Below are 23,205 nucleotides of genomic sequence, written 5' to 3'. Positions count from 1 at the left end.
AATCAGACTTGGCGCGCATGTACATCTTAAAACCCCTGAAGGTTCTCATCTATGTAGTTTTTATGACGTTGCTTAGCAACCACCCACAAAACTGCTACATTTGTAGCCACATTTTGACTTTACGGCATAACAAAAAGATCTCATTTAGACCCACAAAACTTAGATAATGTGCCACAGCCTGGCAATCACCTAACAGAAGTAACAGCAGAACCTCAACATTGCACAGGACCCATCAAAAAACTGGCTAATTATTATACTGAATCACATTTTGTCACTGCTTTAAGTATATCAGTTTGCCAACAGCCTGAAAACATATTTTAAAAAAAGCTGTAGCATGGACATATAGTAGTAGAATTAAATTGTATATTTATTGTTAAAGCTCATTGTAAAGAGTAAAGAGTTTATCTGATCTGCTTTTTTCTGGAGATTTGATAGATCAGCAGGAGGTGATTTCATACTTACTAATGCCTAAATTTGATCAGGTTAAGACTAAAATTAGGTTGCTGGGGTTTTTGTAAAGATACTTGAGACTGTGACTCTGAATTAGTCAAAATTGAAGATGTTCCAGATGTTTGGTGATCACGTATTTGAACAAAGTTTTTGCACTTTTCTCGGCACTGCATTCGATTCCTCTTCTCTCCTCTTTGTTGTTCTTTTTTTAAAAAGCTATTTCTTTGTTTCCCGTGGCGGGCAGTGACACATCGATAAGCCCAGCTGTGATGATGCTGGCACTTTCTTTTGTGTAGGCAGCGTTCACAGCTCAACGGGGGCGAGATCAGCCCCGCAGACGGCCGCTTGTTTGGGTTCCAGTGTCAGCAAGATGGTGAATCAGCAGCATGTGAAAGGGTGAGGGAGGAATGGAGTGACACAGGGAGTGGTGATGTCATATGAGTGATAAATAATCAAACATTTCTTGCATAAGTCAGTATCCTGCTGTGGGTCAGCTAATTAATTACAAATACAAAAGTTTGCTCGTCTTGTTGGGAAAACAAAAATAAATTGGGTACTGAGCTGTCTCAGTTACAAAGTTGAGCTTTTTAAAGAAGCTATGCAGAAGGTTCCCTGTGCAAATACTGACACTTCTGGGTATGATGCATCATGGAAAAACATGTGAAAAAAATCTTCTGTCTTTTTATTCCCTGAGGACAAGATTATTATGAAACAGTGCTAAAAAGCAGAAACTGACGTTTAGAAAATAGAAGAAACTGCAGTTCCTCTAGTGGCCACTTGGGGCTTGATTCAAGACTCAAGTGGCCGCTAGAGTCCCCATAGTTGAGACGTCCATCTTTACAGCAAAAGTAAACGTGTTTCCATCCTACTACAAAAAAGATTTTAATCTCTAAGTTTCCCCTTTCATAAAATCTCTGAGCAAGGTGAATTTTATTATAACTAATTAATTAACAACAGTACTGAGAGCACACTCGCCCATAAAATAATTAAGTGGAATTTAAATGTTTATTTTACCACTCTGTGCACTAAATCTCATGATTTTCTGGAGCATTAATCTTACCTTTGCAACAGTGTTGTATTTTTACGTTCTTTATAGAGTTTTATCACCATTTTACATAATAATGTCTCTGATTGGAGTAGGTGGTGCTCATAGGGATCATTTATGCAGAAGAAGAGTCACATGACACGTGAAATCCCCGTTGTTATGTGAGCGTGCACAGAGCCTGACGTAGAAAGTGTGGCTTAACAGAAAAAGTTGATAACCACCTTCATGATACCTGTTATCTCCAACTGTGGTTTTAGGATTTGCCAAAACAGCCTGGCTGATCTTCCTAATGTGCACCTCGGATTTACCTCCAAACAACATCCATGCATGTCTGGTATTTGTGGGTTCAAACACTGCTATAATTGAAGGCTCACATGTGCTTTTGCCAGTTTTACATGCAATGCAGTATAACACATGTTGTGAATCAAATATAAAGATCAGACGTGGCTCTGCTTTTCTGACTTTTTAAATCACAAGTTGGACAATAGTAGATTGTCTGGGTCTGAATTAGCTGTGAAATTGTTTAAAGTTAAACTAACTGGACACATACATCAGTATTGGTCAACCTAGCAAATTAAATTAATGGTGCATTCATCAAAAGCTCCCATAAAAACCTGAAACCCATCTTTACTGTTTTGCCTTGTTGGCCTAAAACAGCAAGAATTGGAGGAAAGATTGGCTCTTGGAATAAAAGCATGTACTCACTGTATGGCTATAGCGAAGCAGCCTCAGACCTTTGTGTGGTTCCTGTGGTGTTTTAAAGTTGGCGTATCAAAACTGTTGACTTGTGTGAATGTTTACAACACAGTAAAGAAGCTTATTTGTCTCATTTTTAGAGCAGCCGCATATTTAAGTGAACGTGATAAGGTGGGGGATTTGAACAGTAACATGCCTTCACACACAGTTTTTAAACTGCTGCAGAGCTGTCACCGTCTCCTCCCCCTCTTTGGAGGAGTTATCTCAGGGTGAGGCAGTCACTCAGCCTCTGCCCCCTCAGTCTGACATTTGCTGGTATCTCTGAAAACAGACGTGGACCTGGGCCAAACATTCCTGTCTGTGCAGCAGTTCCTGGGAAGGACACAGAAGGAGATGTCAGCAGTGGGAAAAAACAAGGGTTGTGTGAGAAAAACCTTTCATAGAAAAATGTGTTAGTTTTAGAGGTTAAAACCAAGAATGTTTTTGAGAGGTTGACATGAGCCACTGATTTCTAGACTTTTTGACCACCGTGTTTGATTTTTCTGAGCCAGAAGTTTACATTTTTGAATGATCACTGGCTCCTGTCCAGTTGGGCATTTTAGCTTCAGATACTACAGGGATTGAGTCCTTTTTAAAGACGGCCTCAAGTGGCCACTAGAGGAACTGCGGATTTTGGCCCTCTGAAGTTTTTACTCTCAGCTAAAATTTAGTGGCATGTTTTCAAAGCACATCATCCAGGTAGTGTCACATTTTATGACATGAATGGCTTAATCCCACATTCCCATGATCGTGCTTGCTCTGTCTTCATTTACTTTCCCAGCAGCCTCAGTGGCTCTCTGCAGAGGCAGCAACTCCCAGACCAAACACTAGATTACAGCAAGGACGCTGGACAGGACAATAACTCCTCCTCCCCTCCATTTTCTCAAATCCCCCACTTTATAATCCTCAAGGAAATCTCCTCCCCTGAGGAGGAGTGTTGTTTGTGTGTGTGTGTTCAGACTGGGAGCAGCAGGAGGAGGAGGAGGAGGCAGTAGCTCTTGAGTCATGGGGTTGTCAGATTCCTCTGGGTGCTCGTCTCCATCGGCTGGTGGGAGTACTCATGTTTAAGTGCGTCTTTTTTTGTCCTCAAGTGTTTTTTAAAAAGAAGCGGGTGTGGAGAAATGGAGGGAAAGTGTGCACTGTGAACCAAAACTATCAGCTTACACGTACACATGAAACAACTTGTTTCATGTAGCTGGTAAGTTAATGTTTAGTCCTTCATTAATATCATTGTTTAGTTAAAATAATAGTCCTGATTTCTGCACGGTGTCAGATAGATCTGAAGACTTGCTGCTGTCTAGAGCAGGTGTGTTTTAGATATTTATACGTTTTTGACCTTCTAAGCCTTTTTCGACAGATACTTGGGGATTTTATTGTAAGTTTGAGCATTTCTTTCAGATGCAAGCTCTCTTTTAGGTCATTGAAAGCTGACCGCCTGCAAAAAAAAACAAAACGCAAATAAAATCCCTCCAGGGTACACAGACTTTTGGAAACAGTGACAGAGATACCTGCGCTTGCTTCCTGATGTCGTCACACGGTGTCCTCCCCTGGCTCCAACTAAGCAACCAACCCTCTGCTTCCTCTGAACATCATGTGATGATGCAGAGATTATTACTGAAACTCGATGAAATGCCGTTCGGCTCTGAAAGGTGCTGGAGAGAGGATTCAAATACGGGTTACAAGTGTAAGCAGAGTAGTAGAATTAGCACTGAATTAGTGGTGGGGACAATTTTGAGCAATCAGAGAAAGGGTATAAATTATGACCATAGTGGGTTGCAAAGCAGCTCGCAGGGGCAGCAGAAATGGTTTTCACACTGAAGCAACTTAAAACTATGAGATATACCAACTGAATATAAAGAAGATGACAAGTACTGGCACTGAGATCAGCTGAAGCGTGCTCCATACTAGGATAAAGGTAATGGTAAAGTTCAGAGTTAACAGCAGATACACGTTATTAATAATTGAAGAGATCAGAAATAAATTGCTGAATCTGTTTCAGTCATTTTTTATTAATTAACAACATGTTATTACAGGAAAGCTTTCATTCAGAACTATCCCACTTCATTCCTAACGATCTATTACACAGTGCTGTGCAAAAGTCTTGAGCCTCTCATCTTATCTTTATATTTTGCTTCCAAGGAGCCAGACTTTCTTCTTTTTTTTTAAAGTTCCCTTGAGGAGTGTTTCTTGGGACATTGGCTGCTTTTTCACTCATTTTCAGTCCAGTCCTCACACCTGACCATTTTCATAGGAATATTTTTTGTTTGTAAAGCCACTTAACTCTGACCTATGAATCAACACGACAATGATCACAGACACGCGTCAATGCTCGGATAGAAAAACACACAGTGGAACACTAGCATTCATGGATCTTGCTTTTCCTAGCAAATATAAAGAAATGAAGGCTGGTTCGAGACATATGTACGGCACGGTCTCTAATGATTAACATGTGGTCATAATGTGGACTCGTGGTTATCGTCGGGACTCTATTATTTGCAATAGAAGTGACAGTATCAGAGCGTCACAGCTGGTTACTAAGGGACTGAACTCTTTGTTTGTGTAACTGTTGTAGCACCTTTATTGCACCCTGTAAAAATCTTATCTTAAAGCATCAGCTGTTCTGTTTCTGCTAACTTTTGCAGATAGTGTAGCCTCAATACTCAAACGCTACGCAAACTCTGCATTTTCTTATTTATTTATTTTTTTACCAAAGATTTACATTAGAAGATTCTGCTCCATGATTGGCACGGATTGGCTTTAACTCAGTAACCAATCAGGTGGGAATATTATCAGTTCTTCCTTTGACTGTAACCTCCATCTGTTTCACACGGTCCAACAAAGCTCTCGCTGTTTTTCTCAGATCCAGATTTTATTTACAGTAGTCAAATATTCACTAAGAAATCAAGACGAGTAGCTTCTAAAGATCATTTGTTACTTTTCACGTGGTTCAAGCGATAATGCTTGCTTGCATCCCAGGGTACATCTGGACTGTAGCTGGGTCGGAGAGCCAAATCATTTTATTATTAATCGTTTGGTAATCGGGCTGGTTCTCACTGTATTTACTTTTCCATTCTAATTGTCCTCTTGGAGCTTTACAGCTTTACTTTACACAACATGCCTCATTTAAGGCAAGCATTTTTTTTAGCATTTGCCCTCTGATGAACATGAATGCATGGGAAGCAACTTCAAGTCCAGTATCTTGCCCAAGAACACTTTAGCATGCAGACTGGAGCAGCCAGGGATCGTCCCACCAACCTCCCGAGCAGTAGAACACCTGCTGTTCCTCCTGAGCTACACCCTTTTACAAAAATGCTTAATATCAGCCATCCACTGCAAGTGACTGGGAGCCTGCTGCTTCTGTTCTGCTTCAGCAATAGGCCCAACTGGAAGCTGACTGTATCGCTCTCACAGCCATTTGGGTCAGCCACGTTTCAGTTTCAGGTTCAGTTTTTCCTGAATGAACGCGGTGCGGCTCGTATTTCCTGGAAGCAATATCTGTGACAGCACAGCTGCGCCCCCCTGACAATAGACCCTCAGCGCTTTAGAAAGAGGGGACATTTGCATTTTCTTTGTGCAGCAGCTTGTTTGGAGCTCTCACTTTTTGTGTCGCATGGAGGGGAGGCAGTGTTGGTGATTAAATACAGATATCGACTCTGTAGAAACAGCAAATGATTGTGCAGATGTGGAAAAACGTAAAGAAATATGGGAGGCTAATGTTAAAATAAATTCACCCAGGCCCAACACTAGTCACTCATATCTCAGCTGTATTTGTTTTGATCCTCTGTTTTCTAATGTATGTTCTGTTACAGTGTAAAAGCAGACTTTCTGCATTCCCATCACGGTGCTCCATGGCTCTACTTTACTGCACTACAGGCTCAGCTCAGGTTGAAAGTATGAAACCTTGTGCAGAGAATATCGCACTTAGTGTTGCCAGACCCAAAATGTTTGATGCTGATCTTCAGGAAATGATGTGAAGCAAACAGGGAAAGTGTCGAATGTTGATTAGATACCAGTGAAGTTAAGACAGAGAGCAAGACTTAAAACAAGTTATAATGTTAATATAGCCAGGCAACAAAATACCTCGCTATCCCATTAATTTGGCTTCATAGTGCACTCCTCAGATCCCAAATTAAGAAAGCTGCTTATAAACTCCAAACGCTCCATTTTTACCAAACTGTACAATAAATAAAGTTTACCAGATTTGTAGTAGGAAAGAGTTTTGAACCTCCAGATCACAAAACAACACAGCAAAGGGCACCAAAGACCAAAAACCAAAACATTTATTGAATCAATCAAACCTTTGGATGCTTATAAATACATACAATTTTTTTTTAAAAAATACAATTTGAAAAAAAAATCTCATTATTATCTGAAAAAGTTTGACTTACTAAACTTCTGAGAAAATAATAAGTATAAATATTTAGATAATGCTTGAAAATTTGTTCCATCACAGCGAATCATGGAAGGCGGCCAGTATCGCTGTCCCGCTTGAAGCGAGGGAAAATACCTCCTTGCATTCCTTTGCTGAAAGAATGTGGCGTCGCCATCGCGGCCTGGCAGGATTAATGTTTGGCTCAGGGCAGGTAAAAGTCTCATCTGGTCCAGATATTTCGTTCCTGGACTAATAAACAGCAGTGTGTGTTTTAAAGCACCAGCTAAGATGAAAAAGAAAGCTAGTTTGATATCAAGGAGTGGTATCAAAGAGAGGTTTGGGGGTGTCCAACTCAGATCTAATTTTTCTAAGCTGCTAAGCTCCATCGGGACCATATGTCTCTGACAGATCCGTCTTTTAATTTGAAAGTCCTTCACAGTAAGAGACGGATCAAGTCCAGGAGCCAGTAAACCTGCTCGCTTGACCTTTAGACATCATTCTGGATTAAATGTTCCTCACAAGTTAACAGCTTACACTTGAAAACAATGACAAGGCGGCTCAGTTAAATGTCACACATCACGGTCCAACTTGTTTCTCACAAAGACTGCAATTAAACGACAACTGTAGCTTTAAACTTGCATTATTTTAAGGACCAGCAGGGGCCAACTGCGAGCTAGACAAGTAAAAATATAAAAGTGCCCAAAAACCCCCAAATTTTCTTAATCCTTTTGTGTAAATTGGTATGAACCAATTTAAAAAAACAAAACAAATATCTAAAGCAGATAGCAGAAAAAACTTTTTTCACCAGGTGTAGCATGAATGACTGCGAGTCAGGTTTCACTCTGTAAAAGTTATGAAAATACCGTCTATGCTGTCCTTCACATTTTCCAAAGTTGTAGAAGATTGGAGTCTCTGCCAGGCCAATTCTGGCCTCCAGGCATCATATTTGACACCTGTGTCCTAGAGCAGCGGTCCCCAACCTCTACTGCGCCACGGACCGGTTTAATGTCAGACAATATTTTCACGGACTGGCCTTTAAGGTGTTGTGGATAAATACAACAAAATAAAATGATACGACCAAGACAAAAACTGTGGTATTTTGTAAATATAATAATAATAAACATGAATTCACTGTGTAATTGTGTAACTTTATTAGCAGCGTCCTCCTGAAATCTGCCAACAACATTGAGAGTAACATCCTCCTCTCTGCCCCTTAATGCTCTCTCTGGTCGCTATGGTAACGCGTAAATATTTCTTTCAAAATAAGACACACAACTACTGGAAAACACCCAGGGAAACCGAGTTAACGATAAAATCCCTGAAAAACATAAATTTCACACCCGAGCCTCAACTCTCGCAGCCCGGTACCAAACGACTCACGGACCGGTACTGGTCTGTGGCCGGGGGTTGGGGACCGCTGTCCTAGAGTATTGTTCAGATGTTGGTGGAAGTTGCACATAACCTGTGAATTATGAAGAATCGTGTGCCGGATCAGAGTCACTGACATTCTGGTTAAAAGCTGCTGTATAACTAATATTATCCTTATATGCTGAGCTTAGTTATTAGCCGGCTAGAAACTGATGAGAGCAGGGTAGTCACAGTGAAGAAATAAAAGGAATCCATGAGAACCAATGATTACCAAATAAAACAGGAAATAGATTTAAGCATAACTATCCAGAACCATTTAGAGGTTTATGGGAAAACCGTCCTCAGCAGCCTCACTCTGTCACCTCAGTAAACACTTTCCAGATGACTTCATGAGCTCAACTGCTAATTTCAGATCATTCTGGGGGGGAAAGTGAGGCTTATTTTGTAAATCAAGGTCACGTGTAGACTGAAAAAGGAAAGGAGGTGACGTGTCCCTGTGGGGGAAAACCAGAGCATCTGGAAATTAATAAGTAAAAAACTACATTTGATTGACATCTTTTATTCTAACGCTTGACTTTTCCTCCACCTTTTCTTCTTCCTGCTTCTCTTCTTCGCCCACTGCCCATCAGGGTTAAAATGGTAGATGTTGTGTCACCAAGTACAATGCCATCAGAAACTGAGGTGCATGTGGCGAGGAGCTTTCTCACCAAGATTTTGCGAAGCTCTATGAGGTACCATCCAGTTAGCTTGTGTCTGGCTGTGTTTACTGGTAGTTTCTTGGTGGACCTACATGGCGTCAGATCATTGTGCTTTGTGTTCTTTTGTAGTAGTTTAATGTGTATGGTGCTAGCTGTCCAAGTATCTTTAGTTTACTTGCACATTTGTGTCTGTCATCAGTTCTGTGATGTGGGAATTACCAGATTTTACACGTACAGTGCATTAACATGACTTGCTTGCATGGTTTTCTTGTGGTTTGATATGTTGTGGAAAAATTAATGTCTATGATCCTTTTTCAACATGCTCTCCAGGAAGAACCGCTTCAAGGGGTACGTGCATGTTTGATGTGAGCCAAATTAAACTGTGAAGCTGTCGATTTACCTTTGTGGAGTCTTACCTATCAAGGTACTGATGATGTTTAAAATAGGGTTTGCAGGCCTGAGGCACACAGTGAGCACCCCCCCCCCCAAACAAATAATTAGTTGTTATTCGAGATCACAAATGTGTTACTAAAAAATAAAATAAAAATTCATCTGCAAAAGTTGCTCTTTGCAGTTTAAACAAACAGCATATCTGAATATTAGGAATGATCATGATTTTTAATTATTCAAATATTCATTAAACTTCAAGTCACTGAGTGCCCTGTCATTCTAGGTGTTGTTGTGATATTGTTAACTATGAAAATGTTTCCTATCATGTGTTTGTCAATCTGCTTCTACTTTTCATAGCTTTTCCTATTAATTAGTATGGACAATAGAAATGAAACATAGCAGGTTTTTTTATTTTATTGTAGAAAATGTATTTTAGGAAAGATATTAGCTCGTACTGAATCTGATGGCAGCGACACGTTTCAACAAACATAGGACGGGGTCATGTTTACCACTGTGTAGCATCCTCTCTTTTTTTAACAAGTCTACAAACATCTGGGAATTGAGGAGACCTACTTCTGGACTTTTGTCCTTGATATGCAAGGCCTTCCCTGAAAAAGACGTCAGGCATATGTTGCTCTAAAACTTGTAGATACCTTTTAGCACTGCTGGTGGCTTTCCAGATGTGCAAGCTGCCAGTTTTCATTTAAAAGTATAGTTAATAACATTACATTTTTGAATATCTCTCATAGAGATATGAGAAAGACAACAGAGCTATTAAAATATTAAGACCCCACTCAGTCATTATAGTCAACACAATAGCTTGGTCACTTCAGTGTTAAGTTATAGCAAATATTAAACAATATGTAAGTATATTTTCTCTAGAAATATATATTTTCCCCTGGTTTTGCTATCGCCTGTTAAGATGTAAAATGCTAGTACTTCCAGAGAGTGCAACTACAAGCAACAAAACTGGTTGCCAGCCATCATTGAATAACATCCCACTACTCGCTATCAGGCATCCGACCGCTAAATCATATATGGTGCTGTGAGATTAGATTCTGCTGACGGTTTTAGCTGTCAAAAAGTGTCACTGAAAGAGGAACTCATTCAAAAAATGATTAAAACGTGGGTGCAGAGCAAACGCTGCCAGGTCACAAGTCTGCTACAACTACAGTTATTAATTTTAGTGTTTTTGGACAGTGTAGCTATATAATTCTTACCAGTTCTTTGTAAATATTTGTGTAATGGTGCCATAAATTTTATCTAATGATCATGGGTTGTTTTGTTTGTTTTTCCTTGCATTTCTGTGGATTGGAGTAATAAGACTATTTACACTGTTTAAAATACTCTATTGTCCTGAAACGATTGAATACACAGTGGTATCAGGGGGAAGGATTTGGATGATGGTGGCCTGCAAAGCCCATGAAGAAATGTTAACCTGTAGAACTTAGTGAACTCTTGTCTTCTATGAAAGAATTTGAGAAAGAGTATTGAGAAATTGTTTGCTGTGCTTCTGCTTTGCAGGAAGAATGACCCAGGCTCACGTCCTCATTCCTGGTATGCCTCGAAGCTGACAGAGGAGGAGCCTCCTGAGAGAGAGGCTACCCAAGCCCCAGTCTGGCAGCCAAAGCATGAAGCAAGGTGAGCTTTTTTGGTGGTTTACCTTGTCTTTAGTAGACAGATCACAATATTTTTTTCTTATCATCCCCTCCAGGCCCAAAGAGTCGTCCACTCAAGGAGATCAGAACATTCAGCATCAGCAAACCAGTCAGATCAGTTCAGTGAAAAACATGGAGAAACTTGAGCGTCCCTCACATCCCTACCCAGCAGGTCGTCTTTCCCCAAATAAATACACCAGCAGTGCTGAGCCAATCTGTGGACTGGGACCAGGCAAGAGGGACTCTGGGTTTAGCTGCTTCTCAAGTGGCTCCAGCCCCCCTGTTCATGACCTTAATGCATCTGGTAGAAAGGGAACAAGCACTGAAAGCATTTTCTTCAAGGGTGTTCACAATGAAGGACCTCAGCAGAATGAGCGGCCCAGATATCTGCAGCCAACACTGGGGAACGGAGGCTGGAAGGAGCAGCCAGCATCTCGTGTTTCCATTGCAGGGAGACCCAACGTAGGCCCAGTGTGGCAGGTACCAGACAGGAAAAAGTCTCAGTCTCCTCCTCCGCCACCTCCTCCCCTGCGTAGTGACAGTTTTGCAGCTACAAAGGTGTTTCCATACTCTGAAGGTCCAGCAAAAAGCCACGGCACATCATTTGAAAAACTGCCAGAAAGTAACCACCACAATGGCATCAGATCCCATCAGGAGAAATCCTCAGAAACCAGACGTAGCTTCAACCCAATACCTGCCAAAGACTTCCTCCATCCAAACATGCCGGCTGATTACAACCACAACCAGCTTAACCCCAACAAACACTTCTCTTTGTCCAGCAGTGATGTCAGACAGTTTCATTACACCCAACCACCTGCCCACCAGAGGCAGTTCAGTGATGAAAGTCCCTTCTACTTCCTGCAGACTGGAAAGGCTCCTCCCACCAAGACTCAAAGTGTAGGAAGCTACTACCGCAGCCTCCAGGATCTGCCCACAAATGCTTTCAGCCGCAGGCAGATTCCGCACTCTGCAGCATCCATGGTAAGCACTGCTACAAACCCAAACCTGGAGAGTGGAGGGCATAAGAGATACTATGGTCTTGCAAGTAAGACTGCGCAGTACAAGGCTAGGCAGGGCAAAACTGAAAGCCGGATGACAGAAACAGAGAAACACCACTGGGTGAACAGCAATGAAACAGGGTACCCAAGTTCTCTGAAGACTAACACTAAGGCAAAGTACTCACTGCCTCAGTCCCAAATACCTTATATTGAAAATAAGGAATGCCATACCTATTCCCACTTTGGGAATGGACTTCACTACAACCACCAGACCTCTGAAATTTCTGTTCAAAGACGTAGTCCAGAGGATACTGCAAAGAGAGGTGAAGGTCACACTAATGACATGAAAATACAGTTTCCAGTACATCAAGTCAAAGATCACAAGGCTAATCTTCCAAGACATCAAGACCCATGGGTCCCTCAAGAAGACCAACGAATAACCGCCCTGAAAACTCCACTCCTCCACTCCCTGACTCTGGAAAACAAGACTCTGGCAGCAACAACCACAACTGTCTTGTCCACCCAGGACACCAGTGACACCATGGCTGCTAGCAGTGGAAAAGCAAATCGCCGCAGTGACCGTTATGCCACCACCCTTCGGAAAGAGATCCAGCAGAAGCGAGCCCAGCTGCAAAAGAGCCGCAGTGCTGCAACTCTGACTTGTGATGCAGAGGATGAGGATGCAGAGGAATGGAGATCTATGGAAGCTTCTGCATCTTCTGCTGCTTCCTATTCAAATACTTACAAGGACCACCTGAAAGAGGCGCAGGCCAGGGTCCTCCAGGCCACTTCCTTCCAGAGACGAGACCTAGAACCCCAGGGACCAGAGGCCTCTGTGCTTAAAACCTCAAATGGGCGCACTAGAGGACGTAAGCGATGTCAACTGGCAAAGAGGACGCACTCGTTTTCAGAGCCTGACAAAATAGACAAAGTGGGAGTGGAAGGAGAATCCCAAGCAGGCTCATTTGGGGAGCGGAGGAAGTTCTTTGAGGCGAAACCAGCCTTTTCCAGGCCTGTACTGAAGTCAAGTCAGAGTGCAAACTCGAACACAGACCTGGATGAGTCGGGCAAACCCAAAGAGAGAGCACCTTCTATAGGGTCTGTTGAGCCTCCTCCATCCACAGACCCCAACCACCTCAACCCTGGACATAACGAAGTCTTACTAGAGCAGCAGAGGCTCGGAACATTTGCTGAGTATCAGGCCACATGGAACAAGCAGAAGAAGTCATCGGAAGGCAAGACGCAAGGGCGGTATCACTCAGCGGAGAATATCTTAGATGCAGGTGCAGAAGAGAAGGCCATCTGCATCCATGAGAGATCCAGATCTTCGCCTTCTGCAGACTTCTATACACAGGTGAACAAGATTAGGATGGTTTTTATATTCTAGACCACCAAACAACAAAAAAGTACAAAAGTAGGTTGGAAGATAACCTTAAGTTGTAAAGCATATTTGGTTGTTGGTTAGGTTTGGGCAACTAAAAAGTCCTATTTGAGATAAGGGAAAAATGGAGTCACAGTTATAAGAAGCCTTTGTGACACTATTCTTGAGAAGTAAAAATATGCACAACAAATACCCTAAAGTGTACTAAGTATTTAAATGAGCAAACTGATGCTGCTGTTTTCAATGAATGGCACACTAAACTTCACCTTCTTATTGCAGAAAATTCCTTCTTCTTGGAGAGACACTCAGGCCCAAAAGGGCAGTTTAGCTACCAGGTAAGATTAATTTTTGATTGGACTACTAATTTACAGATTAATATACTAATGTACCACTAATATACAAAAAACAGCACTGGGTTTTGATTCACGAATCATTCACTGCGTCTACAGTTAGAGTACTGTGCAGGTCTTGAGACACCTCTCATTTCTTTATATTTTGCTAGAAAAATGGAAGCTATGTACAGCAATTTAGTGAAGCATGTGTGAACTGCAGTATATTAAGCCAAAACAAAATATTATTTTCATGTCTTTAAGTCGTCTTCAGGAATAGTTCTCCAGGCTTCTTGAAGGACATTCAAAGCTCTTCTTTGGATGTTTCTGCCTTTTGTTCTGTTCTCTGTCAACATGATGCCACACTGCTTCAGTAATGCTGAGGTCCGGGCTCTGGGGAGGCCGATCCATGACTGATGGTGTTCCACTGTGTGTTTTTCTATCCACGTATGCTTTTACTGCATTAGCAGTGTGTTTGGGATTATTCACATGCTTGAAAATAAAGCTGTTGTTAATCAGATGTTTTCCAGATGGTATTGCATGGTGGATCAAAATCTGATGGTACTTTTCTGTGTTCATAATTCATCAATTTTGCCAAGTTCTCCAACAATAGTGAGTAGACACTGTTGTGTCACACTGACGACATTTGGACCAAAACATGTCCAATTTGGATTCATCACTCCATTAGACCTGTTCCGACTGATTTTCAGTGCAGTTCTTGAGCAATTGTGCATACCTCAGCTTTTTCTCCCTGTTTCGTTTCTTTGAGAATGGCTTCTTGAAAGCCAATGTCCAAAGAAAAACTTTGACTGACCTTCAGACCACAAGAAGACCACTATTAAAAATTACAAAAAGCCTGGCTTATTTAAATCCAAATGCAAATGAATAAGGGGTGGCTGCAGGCTTTTCTAAACATTTCTTCTATGTTCACCAACTCCTATAATGTGTTTAGAGGAATACATATTACTTTGCAGTGGGACATTTGACAGGAAGAAATATCTGTTAAGTTTCATATAAATGTGGAATTTATCCAGTCTGTGACATTTCAGTGCAGAAAGAACTGCTCTCAGTTTCTCCTCTCAGGCTTCCTGAGCTGAAGTGATCACTTTCAGTCAAACTAGAACCTTTTTTTTAAACTTTATCTTTTGCTATTGAAGCTCAGGTTTGGGTGAATAGATTCTCCTCAGACTCCAGTCGTCAACTACACCCTTATTTACAAAACGTGTCTGAAGCTACTGTGGATTTACAGTGGGTGGAGAGGGTATCAGTTTATCCGTAAGCTGCTGCTGACAAAGAACACTTATCTGCTGCATACATGATCAGTAATCCTCCGCATTCACTCCTTTTGTTGATGTGCTGCCTGGTATGCAAGGTGGGATATAAACACCTTTAAGAAAAAAGGGAAATTCAAACTCATCTTTCAGCGTAATATTGACTCAGAGGTGTATGCCAAAGTGATGCTCAAATTCTTTCTTTCTAGTGTTACAATATGCACTTTTTTCTTTTGTTGTATTGGATTTTTCCACATTTACTCTTTTATTTATCCCATCGAACTGTGTATATTAAATGGAAAAAGCAACAAAACATCCTACATTTTTAAAATTAACGTGTTAGATATCTAATAATACCATATTCTTCTAAACATGTTTAGATATTTTAGCCTGTTATGTGAATAATGTTCCTTAAAACTGTCAATCCCTGAAAATATATCTGCAAATATAAAAAGCATGCACTGCAATCTAACAGCATATGCATCAGAGCTCTTTTTAAGCTCAGTGATGAGCTGCAGGATGCTGGTTTTTGATACGTGAAAGACGGGAAGAACAGGTTTGGGAGGGTCCGAGTCCTATAAAAGCTTTAAGATTTGGTGCTGGAGCCCTGGAAACATTTCAGTGGTTGTTGTAATTATTCCCTGCCCCTAACTGTGGACTAGCTCCCTTGCAATCCAAGCTCTGTGTTTGGTTTTCACACTCGTGGTTCGGGTGTCGTGAACTGTAATAGACTCACTCAAACCACACCTGTGAACCTCAAAGTCATCAGTAATATTACTCAAATGCACCAGGTGAACAGGTTCTTCTGAACTTTGTATCCATGTAACCTGATGTAAACCTGCCCCAGGGTCTCGTCCCAGTCAGATATGCCAGAAACACCTCACCCAAGAGGGATGAATTTTGCACAAGTTGCTCCATATAAGATCTGATGAATTGTTTAACCAGCTGAGAACTTTAGAATATTTAATTAAGAAATATTGTGAATACTTTCCCAGTGATCAGCCCTTTACGTACAAAATTGACATGATGTTTTCCTGCATACTTTCATAAGTACAGGAGAAATCCATATGAAATTGTGAAGGCAATTTTACACCCACTCCAAGTGTCACAATCTAAAGATAAAATCTGTTTTTTTCCATAGCTCCATATATAGTTTCATCAGCACAACTGCAGCAGTTTAATGTCTGTGAAGCGTTTGTTCCCCTTTTTTACTTGTTTTCTCATAATTCAGTGGAGAAAACTTCAGAAGGTGTGTTTTGGTTAAACTTTCAAGGCTCATATCACCATGTGGGAGAGGTGTCTGCTCATAACAAGACAGGGGGGAGACCTTCATGATTATTAATTTAGAAAATGAGCTGTTTTAGGCATTTATCTATCTATCCAACTAAAAATAGGAGAATAAACTGTATTAAACTATTTTTTTAAATATTGTTGCAGACTTGTTTTTTTGCTCAGATATGTGGTTCAATCATCCTGATAAACCTCATATTGATGCCCAGTTTCTTCCCAGAACTGACCAAAAGGAGGCAGCACATATTTAACACTCCTGAGAGATGTGAACTGAAAATGTCTGAATCATCGTGTTGGAGATGAAATGAATTGATGTATTTTTAAGCCACGTGATGTTTGATATTCCTCAGGTGCTTATGATGAGGTTTGTCTTTATTTTGACCTCTAGAGTGAAGTCGGAGAGTCGGAGTTATGAGCCTGACAACAGCCCACAGCTGGTCGAGGGCCCCTCCCCAGGGCTCCCTGACCAAAGGACAAATCCCGCTGCCATTCCCGCCCACACCACACTGTCCTCCGGCCCTCGCAGCCTCAGCCCCAGCCCTGGTTCCAAGCACCCAGCCCAGCCGCCACAAACCCAGAGCCTCCTGCCGCCACCCAGGCCCCATTTAGGCCTAGAAACCACATCCTCCTCCCAGGAATTCCTCGCTGGCGCCCAGGCAGACCCGGCTGGAGTCCAGCCTCTGTCCAGCGCTGCCTCTGACACCCAGCACCATGCTGCCACCTCCACTGCCGCTGCTGATCAGGTCTCCTCTGCTGGCCCCGCCTCGGCCAGCTCCCCTCGCCTCAGAGAGATGTCCTGTGCAGACGAGAGCAAAGCAGCTCAAGGACATGAAGTGAAGGAACAGCCGGCTTCACCTTCTCCTTCCTCATCCCCTCTCTCCTCCTCCACCTCCTGCACGGCCCCTCTGCCTCTTCCCGGGCCCGATGGAGCACGGTCCCCCTCGCCACATTTTGCGCCACTGAGGCTGACTGACAGACCGCCCGCCGCGTCTGTGCAGAATGACTCACTGCTCAGGTAAGCAGCTTAACCTCTCTGCCTCCTTGTTACGTAAAGTTCCTCCTTCCCTGTTCCCAGAGGAAGAGGCTTTGAGGAGCAGCTTTAGGTAAACAAGTCCAGGAGGGAACGTGAGATTGAAAACACGACAACAGCGCACAAACAAAAGATAAATAACGACCGAAGCGGTGACGTAGCCGCTCTGCCAGCAGCTGTGGATGCAAAAAAGTGCTCACAGAATCAGACCGGAGGCTGTAATTTTCTCAATGCCACATGAAAGCTCTGACCTTTGATTTCCACTCAAGTTCAGCTGAGCGATTCTTCCTCCAGTTAGAAACTCGCTTTATATAAATCTCTCCCTCATGTTTCAGCTTCTTTTAATCAGTTGAAGTTTAATATTATTTGTTGTCATCCATCTTATCTAGAAAATTTACCTTGTAATGACAAATGTCATCATGTTGTTGCAAATTGTGTCATGATGTTGTAGTTACCTGCACCTTTGTTTATTACCCTGATAATGGTTTAAGGGCTGTATCCCCCACATCATTTGTTCTCTTTAAATGATGCTGTTAAAGACCAGTCTTAGGATTAATACCAGAAACTGCTCTGAGAGCTGTAATTATTGAACTACATGTCCCATAATAATTGTAGGACTGAGGATGCACTTTTAAAACAGGAACCTGAAAATAGTGGGAAAAACAATTATTATGCGTATTATTCAGCAGATCAAACCTTTTGCTATTTTGCTTTTACAGCTGGTCTTCGTCTGAATAGATATTTCCAGATTGTCTTTGTAATTTGTTTTTAGCTTTGCAGGCGATCAATCAGAATACTTTATTAATCCTTAAAGAAAATTATGTGGCTACAGTTGCTCCAAGACAACAACATTAACAGACTGAACTAAATTAAATAAATAAATATATTACAAAGTTTACAAAATATAAGAAATAGCTCTAATATATATACAAGTAGCTCAGTTATAAATATCCAGAATGGTAAATGGCCTGCATTTGTATAGTGCTTTTCTAGTCCATAGGACCCCAAAGCGCTTTACACTACATTCAGTCATCCACCCATTCACACACACATTCACACACTGGTGATGGCGAGCTACATTGTAGCCACAGCTGCCCTGGGGCGCACTGACAGAGGCGAGGCTGCCGGACACTGGCGCCACCAGGCCCTCTGACCACCACCAGTAGGCAACGGGTGAAGTGTCTTGCCCAAGGACACAACGACCGAGACTGTCCAAGCCGGGGCTCGAACCGGCAACCTTCCGATTACAAGGCGAACTCCCAACTCTTGAGCCACGATCGCCCCGAATATTAAAGAGATCCTGTGTCGTTCAGTGGTGAATTATGAGTAATCTCAGTCTTGTACTGAGCGTGAGCATGTGACTGGCCAGCATGTCATGGAGGGGTTGAGAGGTATTGTCCTTATCTTGGACAACATCCGCCTCTCCAACACCATCTTAAGGGAACCGAGCTCCATCCCCACAACATTACTGGCCTTGCATCTGCGACCCTCAACCTGCTGCCACAACATGCAGCAGCATAGAGGACGGCACTGACCACAGCAGACTCATAAACAGACTCACACTTTCTTGTTATAAAGCACTGCGCCCCCTCATTTCTTTATATTTTGCTTCCAAACAGCCAGACTTTCCTGTTATTTTTTAAAGTGGTTTTGAGTAATAGTTCTCAAGGCTTTCTGAAAGTAATTGGCTGTTTTTTTCACTCATTTTCAGTCTTCAGACCATTTTCAGAGTTATATTGGTCAAGCTATTTAAAGCGGACCTAAAAATAATTTCTTTATTCAATTTATGAAAAATGTCAAACATAACACAGTTTGACAGATATAAAATAGTATTTTATTTGATTCCCAAAGAAATATTGGCATGTCTCAGCATGATGTGCAGTGAGTCCTTGAACAAAATGAGGAAACTGGACAAATGAAGGACAAAATTAAGAAGCGTCAGGCCTAAAAACTATCTACAGCAGATGAACAGTATCTGAAAGTCGTGTCTGTAAGAAACAGGAAAAAATCAAGCAAAGGCCTGGAACCTTCAGGAAGCCTGGAGAACTATTCCTGAAGACAACTTAAAGAAATGAGTTCAGACTGTGCTGAAGAATAAAGGTGGTCACACCAAATATTGAGGTTTGCACAGTGCTGTAACTTCAGACTTGAACTTCTGTGTGTGTTGTTGTTGTGTTGGTTTTTTGATGGTTGACCACCTCGTGTATGACTTTCTGTTTTGTTTACGGGCTCTGTCTTTTGGTTTGTTCACCTCACCTGGTGTTTTAAGTTTGTATCTCCGCCTCTGTGAACTTTATTTTGAAATACTTAAAAGTAATCTCGCAGATCAGACACATTTAAGCTGATCAAAGGAGGTGGAAAAAGAAGAAACACCAGGCACCACCTTTTTCTTCCTCATCCCAGTCCTGCTCGCAGATGGCTGCTCTGTTTCTTTCCACAGGAGATTTCATTTGGTCTCCTTCACCACTGTTTGACAATCATACTCGATGTATGGTTTCTCAGAGGTCTGTCAGCTCGCTCGTGTTTGCTATAGTCGAGCATTCACTGCAGACCAAAACTACCACCAGGCCACCAGGAAATCAGTCTCTGAGGCCTGGGATGGAATCAAATTTCTGGCCTGAAATATTGTTTCAGTCTACCCTGGAGCCATGTCTTCTCACATGGAAGATTTGTAACATCAGATTTCTTTTTAGTCTTTGAGAATAAAAGTCAAACTAATTTAAAGGTGCCAGAGAGGAAACCAAACAAAAAGGTAGAGTCAGTAAACAATTTCGAATTTGGTAGTAAAATGCCTGGAAAGCTAAACATAAAGAAGTGTTTTAAGGCCTTAAGTTTTAAGGCCCCTCCAGACTGACCTGATCTGTGCATGTAAATTTGGTTACTGGCCACTTGGGCACAGGTTCAAGAGGAGGAACAGAGCAAAGGGATGAAGTAAAAGTGACAGGAACGATAAAGAAAACTACATACCACACTGTGTCACACAAGAATCTCTAAATAAAGGTCGTGACAGTCAATTTTAATGATTACAGGTATACTAATGTTAATATTAAGACTGGTGGGTGAATGATGTGGGTGATTGAGTGCTTAAAACATTATCAAACTAAAAATTAAAAAAAGGATGAGGAGACGTACATTTTCCAGCGTTGATCCTATTGTGATTCTTTTTCAGGTCAGATAGCGAATCAAAGCGCCCCGCAGTGATGGACGTTAGCGGTCAGGTGAGGAAAGTCCCCGTGAGGATCGTTCACGCTGAGAGCAGCACAGGACGCGAGGGTCGAGCCTACCTGCGTCAGAACAGCGGGTCCTGCAGCCTGTCCGAGCTGCCACCACGCATCCCTTCCCTGGGCGCCGCGGAGCGCTTGTCCTCATCTCGGTTCAGCACCTACAACCGCCAGGCGGCACAGGAGTCAGCCCCCGAAACCAGTTCACCTGGGCCCCAACATTCAGAGGAGGACGCCAAGAGAGAGGAGCTGGTGAGGGACATTATGGGTAAAGACAAGTCTCTGGTGGACATACTGGACCAGAGTGGCAGGAAGACCACCATGGACCTGATGGAGGGGCTCTTCCCACCAGAGGAGGAGATCCTGGAGGGGGCCCAGCAGCGCAGGAAGGCCTCAACTGGATCCAGACTGCTCACATCGTCCCCCAGGAGCACAGACAGGTGGGACACTGCAGCAGGAAACATTTAAAATGAAACCTTTCTATTCAAAATGTGCATTTTGTGATTGGAGTAACAGTAAGTGGATCTAGAAAGGCTGATTTTACACACAAGATAACAGCTGTTTCAACAAGCTTATTGAGGAGATTAAACAGTGTGTTTCAGACAGAGGATAATCTGAGTCCAACTTTGAGATAAATTACAATTATTCCTAACTGTAATCATGCAAAGCTACCCTAGTAGAGTCCAGGTATAAAAGTGAACTGCTGGAGAATGAAGCGGCCACTGCAAGGCTGATTTTCCATTTGCCAGACTAGCCTGCCCTCTGGTGGACAAGTGTTGCAATTTCGATTTCTCCACTTTCCTCGAAATCATAATAATAATAACTTTATTATTACAGCACTCTTCAAAACAGAGTTACAAAGAGCTTCACAGTTAAAATAAAAGCTGCACATTGTAGATAAGTGTACATGTTAAAACATACAGACACATGCATACATACATGCATAGGGCTGTGCGATATGACCAAAACTCATACCCCGATGTAAGAATTCTATCATCCTGATAACGATATAAATCACAAAAATGTAACATTTTCTGTAAATTCTGTGAATCTCGGGCAGCTCGACTTACGTGGAGTGTTTCCAGCTGGGCATCGTGTACCTGCAGTCGAGTGTTTTAACCGATGCATGAAACTATGCATTTTTAGACACAAGTTGTAACGGCCGCTGTTTTCTTTGTGAGTATTTATTACACGGCGTGCTGCGTGGAAAAGCCTGTTCTAACGTTTGAGTCTAAGGTTTATTTTTTAACACCTGGCGGCTCTTTTTTGCTTCTCATCCGTAAATACTCTGCATACTCTTTCAAGTGATTCAGTTTATTTTGAAAAGTCTAAACAGGATCTTGAGCTTTATTGTGAAAGGTTTATGTGGAACATAAACAAGCGGACACGCGATGCGGTAACCACAAAGCATAAAGACAGGCGCTTGTCCGTCAGTAGTGTGGTTATATTAAATATAAGAGAAAGAGAGAAGTTTAAGAAATTAATATAGCCACTACAGTGACCATCAAAACGAAAAAATATTGCCGTAAACAGTTTATTTTGTGACACCACGAAACAAACGATAGCATAAAATGAAACGATAGACTTTTTTATATCATCATCTGATATATATCGTTATATCGAACAGCCCTATACATGCATGTTTCAAACTATAACAACAAATGAAGGAGAACAGATTAAGAAAACACTAACCTATAAAAATGAGTTTTTAGCATTCACTTAAAACAAATAACAGTGTCAGCCAACATAATTGAAGGATGTTGTACAAAATCACATTTAGTAAACAAAAACATATTTGTCTAGACTGTTGCTGGCTACTTTTTAAAGCTATTTGTGGCAAAAGGCCTTTCCTATACTAATAAAATGCAGTTATGGTCAGGAGTTTCTATCCACTCATCATGGGTGTGATTGTCATGGTAATTTGGTGCTTTAAAGGATTTCTTTGAACTGTTCCTTTCAGGGATGGAATCATTGTACAGCATATATCTTTAATGACTTTAAAAACAACAACTCAACAAAAAATACATTAAAGCTCAAACATAAACCTACACTTCCAATCATTTTTGGTAAAATATCCCTTAACAAGTTGTCCCTGGATCAAATGCTTTAGGTAGCCATCAGTGAGGTTCTGGTATAATTCTGGCTGATATTCGATCACTCTTCATGTCAGAATTTGTAGAGTTAATTTAAATTGGTTTATTTCCAGCACAGATCAAGCTTTTAAATGTAGTCCAGAAATTAGTTTGGGGTCGGGGCTTTGTGAAGGCTGTTCCAGTAGCTTAATGTTAGCCTACTTTATCCATCCAAAACCAGTTTTGATGTGTTTGGGATCATTGTCCTGTTGAAACAACTGTGTCCAAGTTTCAACCATCTAGCTGTTGATCTGAGATAAAGTCGAAGAATGTGGAGGTAGTCCTCCTCCTCCTTCATTATTCCATCCACTCTGTGCAACGCACCACTGGCACCAACACAGCACCAGAGCATGATGCTACCACCACCATGCTTGACAGCTGGTACAGTGCTCTTAGGTTTGAAAGCCTCAGCTTTATTCCTCCAAACATACCTTTTGTATTTGTGGACAAACAGCTCAAACTTTGTCTTGTTTGACTATAAAACATTTCTCTAGAAGACATTTGGGTTGGGAAGATTTCATTCGAGCTTAGAGGTGTTAATTTGTCAGATTTCCTGGTCAGCACCGTCTTGAATCTTGAATCTCAATCCATGACGATGTAAAACTGGCTGTATTGTGGACAGTAATGCTGGTGTTTCATCACTTTCCAGTTCATGGTAGGATTGAGCCAGCTTATGTCTTTATCCACACTTTTACAAAGTTGTGACATATCTAAATAACTTTTCTTAAGTTCAATTGTTTGAACTGATGATCGCTTGAACATACCGAATGTTTTTATATTTTGGTGTCATCACCAGAAGAGTTCCAGTTGAGGACTTCGAAGATTTTGGGTGCAGAC

The 23,205-nt window shown here is 41.7% G+C and overlaps 1 protein-coding gene across 5 annotated transcripts in view; it reads left to right on the top strand.

The window, feature by feature from the left end:
* Nucleotides 1–23,205, top strand: part of LOC102192810 (protein Shroom2-like) — a 29,553-nt gene that overhangs the window by 3,275 nt on the left and 3,073 nt on the right. The window contains exons 2-8 of one of the 5 annotated variants that reach the window (XM_005738639.1): nucleotides 8,600–8,701; nucleotides 8,999–9,016; nucleotides 10,583–10,699; nucleotides 10,773–13,068; nucleotides 13,375–13,430; nucleotides 16,374–17,000; nucleotides 20,185–20,676. In XM_005738639.1, the coding sequence (XP_005738696.1) occupies nucleotides 8,607–8,701; nucleotides 8,999–9,016; nucleotides 10,583–10,699; nucleotides 10,773–13,068; nucleotides 13,375–13,430; nucleotides 16,374–17,000; nucleotides 20,185–20,676 (3,701 nt within the window). In that variant the 5' untranslated portion in view covers nucleotides 8,600–8,606. Of the gene's footprint in view, nucleotides 1–3,176; nucleotides 3,429–8,599; nucleotides 8,702–8,998; nucleotides 9,017–10,582; nucleotides 10,700–10,772; nucleotides 13,069–13,374; nucleotides 13,431–16,373; nucleotides 17,001–20,184; nucleotides 20,677–23,205 lie in introns of those variants that run through there. The other 4 variants (XM_005738640.1, XM_005738641.1, XM_005738642.1 and 1 more) reach the window with 4 other exon arrangements.

The sequence above is a fragment of the Pundamilia nyererei genome, unplaced genomic scaffold, assembly GCF_000239375.1.
Source record: "Pundamilia nyererei isolate P.nyererei 1_Seehausen unplaced genomic scaffold, PunNye1.0 scaffold00085, whole genome shotgun sequence".
In the NCBI taxonomy this organism is placed as follows: domain Eukaryota; kingdom Metazoa; phylum Chordata; class Actinopteri; order Cichliformes; family Cichlidae; genus Pundamilia; species Pundamilia nyererei.
Note: the sequence above shows the minus strand (reverse complement) of the source record. Positions and strands in the feature narration are given on the sequence as shown.